Source organism: Triticum urartu, chromosome 2 (assembly GCF_003073215.2).
Source record: "Triticum urartu cultivar G1812 chromosome 2, Tu2.1, whole genome shotgun sequence".
NCBI classification, from domain to species: Eukaryota; Viridiplantae; Streptophyta; class Magnoliopsida; order Poales; family Poaceae; genus Triticum; species Triticum urartu.
Genome location: NC_053023.1, coordinates 81,783,702 through 81,795,218, shown reverse-complemented (window position 1 = coordinate 81,795,218; position 11,517 = coordinate 81,783,702). Strand labels below are relative to the sequence as shown.

General features: G+C 48.8%; 1 protein-coding gene across 1 annotated transcript; it reads left to right on the top strand.

The window, feature by feature from the left end:
* Nucleotides 1-8,591: 8,591 nt before the first annotated feature.
* On the top strand, nt 8,592-10,238 carry LOC125541121. The gene is made up of 3 exons (XM_048704598.1): nt 8,592-8,729; nt 8,819-8,887; nt 9,045-10,238. The coding sequence occupies exons 1-3, from the start codon at nt 8,592-8,594 to the stop codon at nt 9,303-9,305; spliced, it is 468 nt and encodes a 155-aa protein (XP_048560555.1). The 3' UTR covers nt 9,306-10,238.
* Nucleotides 10,239-11,517: the final 1,279 nt, after the last annotated feature.

Here is an 11,517-nt window from a genome sequence, read left to right as displayed (position 1 = left end):
AATTTCTTGACTTGTCCCGCTATGCTGAAGAAGACATCGCAACTGATGCACGCAGACAGGAGAAGTTCCGTGATGGCCTTCAAGCTGACATCAAGCTCGCACTTCTAGTGCATGACTTTGCTGATTTCGCCACTCTGGTGAACAAAGCCATCAATGTCGAAACCAGAGCTCTCACAAGCGCAGCCGTGACACGGGCTCATCTTCGGGCCCGTCCTCGCAGAAGCGCAAGATATGGATCCCCAACAGCATGTACCAGCCGGATGCACCTGCCCCAAGGCAGTCCTATGTTGCACCTCGTCTGCCTGCTCCTCCAACTAGGCAGACAAGACTTCCAGCTCCACCACCACAAGCTCCTGTTCCCACTCCCAATAATGGCCTTTGCTACAAGTGTGGTCAGCCAGGTCACCGTGCTAGGGATTGCAATCAAAACCAGAATCAACTGGCCCTCCCAGCAACTGGCCGTGGAAGCAACCAGCCTCGCAACAACAATGCCAAGTCTTATGGTCGTGTTCATGCCAACCATGTTGATCTCAATGAAGCTCTAGACCAGCCTGCTACCGTGATGGGTACACTCCTCGTAAACTCAGTACCTGCATCTGTTTTATTCAATTCAGGGGCATCGCATTCATTCATGTCAGAAGATTTTGCATACAAGCATGACGTTAAATGTGAGGAGATGAACACTTCGGTATTGGTAAAAACCCCCGTGGGACAATGTCAAACCTCACTGGTTGGCATCGATGTCCCCGTGGAAATCGAAGGGCTGGAATTCTATGCCTCTCCCATTATCCTGAAGTCGTCTAATATCGACCTCATTCTGGGAATGGATTGGTTGAAAGCGCATACTGCTTCTATAGTTTGCGCCACTAAGGTTGTCCATCTGCTACACCCTTCTGACGAAATAATAGCTTACCAAGCTCATCTAGTTCAGAACGCCGAGGCACGACTTTATGCCTTGAATGCGTTGAACGCTGCACCACTCGAGGGCATTGAAAACATTCCCGTCGTTCGTGAATTCCAAGACGTCTTCCCAGAAGAACTTCTAGGGATTCCTCCTGCTAGGGCTGTCGAATTCATCATCGACTTGAAACCCGGCACTACCCCTATAGCTAAACGACCCTACAAGATGCCGCCGCATGAACTCATTGAGCTTAAGGAGGAAATCGACAAATCTCTTGTCAAAGGTTTCATTCGCCCAAGTTGCTCTCCTTGGGGAGCACCTTCTCTCTTTGTTAAGAAGAAGGATGGGACAAACCGATTAGTCCAAGACTACCGTCCTATAAACCAAGCTACCATTCAGAATAAATACCCACTTCCTCGGATCAATGATCTTTATGATCAGCTGGCTGGCTCGTCAGTGTTCTCCAAACTCGACTTGAGGTTGGGTTATCACCAGATCCGTGTTCGTGAAGAGGACATCCCAAAAACCGCCTTCGTGACTCGGTATGGGTCATACGAGTACACCGTCATGTCATTCGGCTTAACGAATGCTCCCGCGACCTTCTCTCGTCTGATGAATTATATATTCATGGATTACCTCGACAAGTTCGTCGTGGTTTACCTGGACGATATCCTTGTATTTTCCAAGAACGAGGAAGAACATGCTGGACATTTACGTCTTGTGCTGGAGAAGCTTCGAGAACATCAACTGTATGCTAAGTATTCCAAGTGTGAATTCTGGCTCCCCGAAGTAACCTATCTTGGGCATGTCATCTCCAAGGATGGTATTGCCGTCAACCCTGAACGAGTTCAGGCTATTCTCGATTGGACTCCTCCGAAGAATGTGAAGCAAGTCCGAAGTTTTCTCGGTCTCGCCAGCTACTACCGTCGATTCGTCGAGAACTTCTCCAAGATTGCCAGGCCTCTGACTAATCTGTTGCATAAGGGTGTCAAGTTCGAATGGACAGACAAGTGTCAGGAAAGTTTCCAGGCGCTCAAAGACAAGTTGACTTCAGCCCCCGTACTTGCTCCACCTGATACTAAGAAAGACTTCGTCATTTACTGCGACGCTTCCCGTCAAGGATTAGGCTGTGTCCTAATGCAAGAGCGCAGAGTGATTGCTTATGCCTCTCGTCAACTGCGCCCTCACGAAGAAAACTACCCGGTTCACGGCCTCGAGCTTGCTGCTGTCATTCATGCACTAAAGCAGTGGTGACATTACCTTCTCGGTAATCGTTGCGAGATCTTCACCGACCATCAAAGTCTGAAGTATCTGTTTACTCAGCCAGATTTGAACCTACGTCAGCAAAGATGGATGGAGACTGTTGCAGACTTTGACGTGGATATATCATATACCCCCGGCAAGGCTAATGTAATGGCTGATGCCCTGAGCCGCAAGTCTTACTGCAACCACCTCCAGGTTCACAAAGTTCAGCCCTCGCTTGTCGAAGAATTTAGAAGGCTGAACCTCCATATTGTTCCTCCGGGATCACTCGCTCCCCCTCCCGAAGGTTTCCCCAAACGGAACCTCCATGTTGTTTCCAAGGGTTCTCTCAATACCCTGGTTGCGAAACCAGATCTTGTGGACACCATCAAATGGATACAGAAGTGTGACGATGAAGTCCTCAAGATTTAGCGCGACCTCAAAAGAGGAAGCCCTCATTCTTCACGATCGCCGACGATGGCGCCTTGTATTTCAATGGCCGCCTAGTGGTACCATGTTCGAAGAAAAACCTGGATAAGACTAAAAGGGTTATGCAAGAAGCTCATGATACGCCTCTGTCCATCCATCCTGGTAGTACAAAGATGTATCAGGATATTCGTCAAAGATTCTGGTGGTCTAATATGAAGCAGGACATTGCTCGTTATGTTGCTGAGTGTGACATTTGTCGCCGAATCAAAGCAGAGCATCAAAGGCCTGCTGGAACTCTGCAACCTATCTCTATTCCTGAATGGAAATGGGACCATGTTGAGATGGACTTCGTCACTGGTTTTCCCAAATCGCAGAAAGGTAATGATGCTATTCTTGTCGTCATTGATCGGCTTTCCAAAGTTGCCCATTTTCTGGCGGTCAAAGAGACAATCACGGCTAGTCAGCTTGCTACTCTCTACATGGCCAGAATTGTTTCACTTCACGGAATTCCACTGGTTATCAGTTCAGACCGTGGCAGCTTATTCACTTCAAGATTCTGGGCAAGTTTCCAAGAAGCTATGGGGACTCACTTATCTTTCAGTACTGCGTTCCACCCTCAGTCGCAAGGGCAAGTTGAACGTGTCAACCAAGTTCTCGAAGACATGCTTCAAGCTTGTGTAATCTCATTCGGCAAGAAATGGGAGGAATCTCTTCCATATGCCGAGTTCTCTTACAATAATAGCTATCAAGCTAGTCTGAAGATGTCCCCCTTCGAAGTGCTATATGGACGAAAGTGTCGAACCCCTCTGAACTGGTCAGAAACTGGGGAACGTCCACTCTTCGGTCCGGATATTATCCAACAGGCCGAAGAACAAGTTCGCATTATTCGCGAGAATCTCAAGACTGCTCAGTCACGTCAGAAAAGTCAGTATGACCGTCATCACCAAGACATGGTCTATCAACCTGGCGAAAAGGCTTATCTTTGAGTTACACCAATGAAGGGTGCACACCTATTCGGGATCAAAGGAAAGTTAGCTCCTCGCTATATCGGTCCCTTCACTATTCTCGAAAGGCGTGGAAAGGTAGCATATCAATTGGAGATTCCGCCGAACCTTTCTCAGGTTCACGATGTGTTCCATGTGTCACAACTCCGCCGTTGCTTCAAGGATCCAATCCGAGCGGTGGATCATGAAGTGCTCGAATTGCAACAGGACCTCTCTTATAAAGAGCATCCGGTCCGCATTCTTGACCAAGCTGAACGCCGCACACGTCAGAAGGCGATCAAATTCCTCAAAGTCCAGTGGTCGAATCACTCTCAAGATGAAGCCACTTGGGAACGCGAGGACCGCCTGCGCGATGAATACCCCGCACTGTTTCTTTCTACCTCCTAAATCTCGGGACGAGATTTCTTGTAGTGGAGGAGTTTTGTAACGCCCGGATAATTAAGCTACAGTGAACCTCTGCTAATGATGCCACGTCACCTCGATTACTGTTACTAGTCTCGGGTTAATTTGAAACCGCGTCAAATTCAAATTCAAATTAATGTCAAACGGCAAAAGTTTCAAAATGTTAAACTAAAATGTTCGGAGTGTGCAGTTAAATGCCAGGGTAATTATAATGAAGCAAACACATTTTTATAAAATGCCTAAATAATTTAAAATGATTTAAAACAGAAGAGGAAATAAAAAAAAGGAAAACAGGAAACAAAACCAAAAAAAAGAGAAAACCCCCCCGGGCCGTGGCCCAACTGGGCCAACCCCCAGGCCCAGCCGGCTGGCCCGCTACCCCCCTCCATAACCCCCACCAGGGGGGAAACCCTAATCGGCCCCCCCCCACTTCCCCCCCCCCCCACGACGCGCCCCCTTCTCCCCCGATCCAGATCGGATCGGGCTCGATGCCGCCGCCTCGCCGGACGCCCCCGCCGGCCTGCTTCCTCTCCACCGCTCGTCCCCGACCTCCCCCTCAACCCCCGCTGCCCCGTCCCCTACGCTCCCCCGGTGAGGCCATGGCCTCCGCCCTCCTCCTACCCCTGTCGCTGCGCCCCTCTTCCCTCTCCGTTCGCCGGCCGCGCAGCTCGGCTGCGCCCGCGTGCCGGAGCTCACGCTCCGGGCCGCTCGCCGCCCCGTGACGTGGCCTCGTGCTCGCCGCGCACCGCAGCGCTGCTGCTGCTGCCCACCGCGACCTTGCCCCGCGCCGCCCCCCGCTTCTGCTCTGCTGCCGCTGCCCACCGCTCGCCGGGCCGAGCCCCCTCCACTCCGCGCACGCCCCGCGAGCCTCCTCCCCGCGGCTCTGCTGACGCCGCCGTGGCCTCGCCGCGCCCGGCGTGCCCCGCGCCTACTGGTGCCCGCCCTGCTCGCCCCACTGCGCTGCGCTGTTGCTGCCGCCTCTCCCCGCTCAGCTTACGAGCCGCCGCCGATGCTCGTCGCCGCTGTTGTGCTGCTGCCGCGCCTGCTCGCCTCTGCCGCCTCGCGCGGGGCCGTAGCGCGCCCGCTGCTGCCTCCGGCGCCCCCTGCTGCGTCGGCTTCCTCCGTCGGAAACGGCCGGCCTGTGAGCCCCGCCCTGGCCGCCGGCGCCAGTGCTCCCGTCGGGGCTCGGTTCGCCCCTCGTTCGGTGCCCGCCTGTAACCGCTAGCGCCAGGGCCCGCTAAGAACCCCCCTGGGCCAATGGCATGCAGGCCCCACGCCCAAAAAAAAGAATTAAAAATATACTAACGTCATGCTGACGTCATGATGACGTCAGCAGACACTGTTTTGGATAATGTTGGAATTAAATATATAATTAAAATCAGAAAATGATTTAAATCTTTAGAAAATCATATCTTTTAATCCGTAACTCGGATGAAAATACTTTGTACATGAAAGTTGCTCAGAACGATGAGACGAATTCGGATACGCAGCCCGTTCGTCCACCACGTGTCCCTAGCATAGTGAACCTGCAACATTTCACCTCCGGTTCATCTGTCCGAAAACGCGAAACACCGGGGATACTTTCCCGGATGTTATCCCCCTTCACCGGTATCACCTAATACCGCGTTAGGGCACCCCTAGCACCGTTACTTGCCTTGTCATGCATCGTTATGCATCTGTTTGCATTATATTTATTGTTTCTTCTCCCCTCTTCTTCCGCTAGACACCGAGACCGACGCCGCTGCTACCCAGTACGACTACGGAGTTGACGACCCCTCTCTCTTGCCAGAGCAACCAGGCAAGCCCCCCCTTTGATCACCAGATATCGCCTACTCTTCTCTATACTGCTTGCATTAGAGTAGTGTAGCATGTTACTGCTTTCGTTAATCCTATTCTGATGCATAGCCTGTCCTTGCTACTACTGTTGTTACCTTTACCTGCAATCCTACTTGCTTAGTATAGGATGCTAGTATTTCCATCTGTGGCCCTACATCCTTGTCCGTCTGCCATGCTATACTATCGGGCCGTGATCACTCGAGAGTTGATCACGGGTATATACTATATACTCTATACATGATACATGTGATGACTAAAGACGGGTCGGCTTGAGGAGCACCCGCGAGTGGATCTTTGAGGCGGAGCGACAGGGCAGGTTCCGACCACCTAGGAGAGAGGTGGGCCTGGCCCTGGTCGACGTTCGTGGATACTTAACACGCTTAACGAGATCTGGGTATTTGATCTGAGTTTGGCCATTTGGTCTATACGCACTAACCATCTACGCGGGAGTAGTTATGGGTATACCGGCGTCGTGGTATCAGCCGAAGCCTTCGTGATGTCAGCGACTGAGTGGCGCGCGCCGGATTGGAACGTAAGCCTGCTCTTGTATTAAGGGGGCTAGTTCTGCTTCCGGCCGCGTACGCAACGTGCAGGTGTGCTAAGGGCGATGGGCCCAGACCTCTGTGCGCTTAGGTTTAGACCGGCGTGCTGACTCTCTGTTGTGCCTAGGTGGGGCTGCGACGTGTTGATCTTCCGAGGCCGGGCATGACCCAGGAAAGTGTGTCCGGCCAAATGGGATCGAGCGTGTTGGGTTATGTGGTGCACCCCTGCAGGGAAGTTAATCTATTCGAATAGCCGTGATCTTCGGTAACAGGACGACTTGGAGTTGTACCTTGACCTTATGACAACTAGAACCGGATACTTAATAAAACACACCCTTCCTAGTGCCAGATACAACCGGTGGTCGCTCTCTCTCAGGGCGACGAGGGGAGGATCATCGGGTAGGATTATTGCTATGTGATGTTACTTGGAGGACTTCAGTCTACTCCCTTCTACATGCTACAAGACGGAGGCTGCCAGAAGCGTAGTCTTCGAAAGGATTAACTATCCCCCTCTTATTCTGGCTTTCTGCAGTTCAGTCCACCGATATGGCCCTTTACACATTTACCCATGCATATATAGTGTAGCTTCTTGCTTGCGAGTACTTTGGATGAGTACTCACGGTTGCTTTCTCCTTCTTTCCCTCTATCCCCTTCTACCTGGTTGTCGCAACCAGATGTTGGAGCCCAGGAGCCAGACGCCACCGTCGACGACGACCCCTACTGCACCGGAGGTGCCTACTACTACGTGATGCCCGCTGACGACGACCAGGAGTAGTTAGGAGGATCCCAGGCAGGAGGCCTGCGCCTCTTTCGATCTGTATCCCAGTTTGTGCTAGCCTTCTTAAGGCAAACTTGTTTAACTTATGTCTGTACTCAGATATTTGTTGCTTCCGCTGACTCGTCTATGATCGAGCTCTTGTATTCGAGCCCTTGAGGCCCCTGGCTTGTAATATGATGCTTGTATGACTTATTTTATTTGTAGAGTTGTGTTGTGATATCTTCCCGTGAGTCCCTGATCTTGATCGTACATGTTTGCGTGTATGATTAGTGTACGATTAAATCGGGGGCGTCACAGGTCTTGACGGGTCGTCAGCGGCGAAGTCGGAGTCCCTGCTCGGGGAGAGGTGATGACGACGACATTGCGGGCAACCCTAACGGTGTCCTCTCCTCGGCGGTGTGTGTGATCTTGCGGGTGCCATGTCGGCCGGTGTGTCCCTTTCTATGGGCGTGTTGTATCGGTTTTCGCCCAGATTTCCATTAATTAACCGGATAACTCTCTTCTTCTTAATCAATGAAAATGACAAATTTTTTGCCTCGTTTCAAAAAGAAAAGATAACTAGTAGGACTTTCGCGTAGTGGAGTCGTACCCTTTTTTTAAGGTAGTGCACATCGTACCCTTACTCAGGAGGATATGTGTTCGCGGGGTGTTTGGAATTTTGTATCCATGACAATGATAGAAAAATAAATAACATATTTTAGGGGCAGGAAAATCCACCATTTCTTTTTTGCGGGTTCAAATCCACCGTTTTTGTTAAAGTGGTGCCTTGGATTACATGATTATATTAGGACATTAATCAATCTTATTCAATTTTGTACCAAGTATATGGAGAAATTTAAGAGTAATACCCATATTAATTTGAGAGGTTTGAAAGAAAAGAAAAGGTTTTCCAAGAATAGCGATATTGTACTTTTTCTCACTATTCACTGCCCCTGTTCAAGGATTCGTTTGATTAACTTGCTGATTAATCCCTACTCGTAGGGTTACCGGGTAGTTGATAAACTGATAAATCATTCGATTTAACGGATTAACTTGTTGATTAGCTTATTAATCTCCTACTCGCCAGCCAACTGAGCAGCTACCAATTAGCGATTTCTTCAACAATGTTCATCGTTGGAAAAAAAAAATCAAAACTCCCTAATGATTTTGATTTTTGAACTTTTTTTTACTTGTGTTCCACTTTAATATGGTTTCATCACCTTTTTTTAGAAGAACGTGATTTTCATCACCTTATTTTTTCTCCTGTTTCTTTTGAGTTTCTTTTTTTTAGAACTTCTTACGAGTTTTCTTGAGGAGAGTGGATTTCTTTTCTTTCTCTGTGGGGATGAGAGCCCAACAGCAAATGGAAATGCAGCCTACGCACAACCGCGAGCGGCCCATCGACAAGAAAAATGGAGGGAAAAGCCGCAGAAGAGAGGGAAAACTCTCTTCCTATCCCCAAATGCGCGCACAAAAAAATGGAAACCTACTCCGACCTCGATACCGATGGCGGCAACCCTGCTCCGATGAAGCCAGCGATGGAGGAACCACGCACCGCCGCCGCCACTGGAGGTCCCTCCATAGTTGGGCCCGACGCTCCCCCCGCTCCCCAGCCGGTACACTCTCGTCGCCGCCGCCCTCCGGGTACCCCTCGATGGATTCGCTCCACCCATTTTGTTGAAATCTGCATGTTCTGATTTCGCAGGGTACCGCTGCCGGCGCGAGGAAGCGGAAGGCCCCGACTACGGCGACAGCGAAGGCTCGCATGCCGCAGGTCTGTAGCTTTCACTGTACCTATCAGCCCCCTCTCCTCGGCAATCTAGCTTGATATGTTTTTTTGTGTGATATGTGTTTTTTGTTTGCGAATAATCTTGCTTGGTAGTTTGATGCGTCTGAAATTCTGAATACATTTCATCTTTGGTACTGTATAGGTTGAAGAACCGATTCAGATGCCTGTGTACTATGGACTTAGAGAAATGTTTGACAGCGTTCAGGGCGATGATTTAGTTGAAGATTCGTTAGACACTTTTGTAGAGAACAACTGTGCACACGTCATTGGCGAGCTACCGCTGCAGCCGCAGTCGATGTCATTGGTGGATCTACAGCTCTGGATCTTCAAGTTGTTCCGGCTCCATCCAGAAACACAAGATCTCTCTATTAAGGTGGATCTACTCCTACGACGACTCCTCTGAAGTGGACAATTATTTGGAGCACTACCCGTGGGACATACATTACTTTACGACTGACATGTTCCAGGATCTATTTAATGGCCACCTTCAGCTTCTTAAGCTTAACTTTGGTACTATCATGTTGTTACCGAAGAAGGCGGAAGTGATTTGCATCGAGCAATTCAGGCCGATATGTTTGCTCAATGTGAGCTTCAAGATCTTCACAAAGGTTGGCACAAACCGTTTGACTCAGATTGCCCATTCTGTGGTACAGCCAACCCAGACTGCCTTCATGCCAGGACGACACATTCTCGAGGGAGTGGTCGTTCTTCATGAGACCTTGCACGAAATTCACTCGAAGAAACTCGATGGGGTGGTCTTCAAAGTGGATTTTGAAAAGGCATACGATAAAGTGAAATGGCCATTCTTACAACAGGCCTTGCGTATGAAAGGATTCGATGAGGCTTGGAGGAAACAGGTCGAATCATTTGTACAAGGTGGCAGTGTTGGCATCAAAGTAAATGACGATATTGGTCAGTACTTCCAGACGCTAAAAGGATTGAGACAGGGAGATCCGATGTCTCCAATCCTTTTTAATGTGGTTGTTGATATGTTGGTTGTTCTTGTTAATAGAGCAAAACAGGACGGCCAAGTAGGTGGTCTTATCCCACATCTGGTTGAGGGTGGGGTATCCATTCTTCAATATGCCGATGATACAATCATTTTCATGAAACATGACCTTGTCAAGGCCAGAAACATGAAGTTAGTGCTTTGCCTTTTCAAACAGCTATCAGGGTTGAAGATTAATTTTAATAAGAATGAGTTGTTTTGCTTTGGACACGCCAAAGAAGAACAAGAAACTTACAAGCAGTTGTTCGGGTGTGAATTAGGCACGTTACCCTTCACGTAATTAGGGATTCTGATTCATCACCGCAAGCTCACTAATAAAGAGTGGAAATGTATCGAGGATCGGTTTGAAAAGAGACTGAGTTGCTGGAAGGGCAAACTTTTGTCTTATGGAGGAAGATTGGTGCTTATTAATTCTGTACTTACAAGTATGCCCATGTTCCTCCTCTCTTTCTTTGAAGTCCTGGTTGGGGTACAAAAAAATTGGATTTCTATCGATCTAGATTCTTTTGGCAAATTGATGAAAACAAAAATAAATATGGATTGGCAAAATGGGATGTAATTTGTAGACCTAAGGATCAGGGAGGCTTGTGAATTGAAAATTTGGAGGTGAAAAATAGGTGTTTACTCAGCAAATGGCTGTACCGTTTATCGATAGAATCAGATGGAGTTTGGGCTCAGCTTCTGCGTAACAAATATCTCTATACCAAAACTCTAGCCCAGGTTACGGCCAAACCATCTGACTCGCCGTTCTGGAAAGGGGTTATGAAGACGAAGGTAGCCTTCTTCAGCAGGACTAAGTTCATTGTCGGGAATGGACGTGAAACTAGATTCTGGGAAGATACTTGGTTAGGTGACTCACCACTGGCCTTGCAGTATCCGTCCCTTTACAACATTGCACAATGGAAAGATGTTTTCGTTGCTACAGTGATGGGCTCCGTTCCTCTTAACATACAATTTAGGCGATCTGTTATTGGTGAGCGTTGGGATAGATGGTTACATCTTGTGCGTAGGTTAATGGAGGTTAACCTTTCCGATGTACCAGACACTCTGCAATGGAAGCTCTTCAGGTCAGGAGTCTCCTCGGTTAAATCCATGTACACAGACTTGATTAATACCGGGACTATCCCGCGGACGGTGCATATTTGGAAAGTTAAGGTGCCCTTGAACATAAAAGTTTTTATGTGGTTTGTGCATAAGGGTGTCATTCTCACTAAAGATAATTTAGCTAAGCGTAACTGGGAAGGAAGTAAAAGATGTTGCTTTTGTGATCCGGATGAAACAATAGAGCATCTATTTATCAATTGTCCACTTGCTAAACTGCTTTGGTGAACTATTCACGTTAGCTTCAATATAACTCCACATCTCACGATATCACATTTGTTTGATAACTGGTTGGCTGGAGTGGAGCCAAAGTCTGCGGCGCATATCCGAGTGGGAGCATGTGCATTACTTTGGTCTTTCTGAAATTATCGCAATGACGTTGCCTTTAACAGACAAACCATCACTAATTTTTTGCAGGTCATCTTCAGAGCGTCTATTTGGATCCGTACGTGGTCATTACTCAGCCATGCAGACCACAGGGAGCATATGGATATTGGGTGCAGCC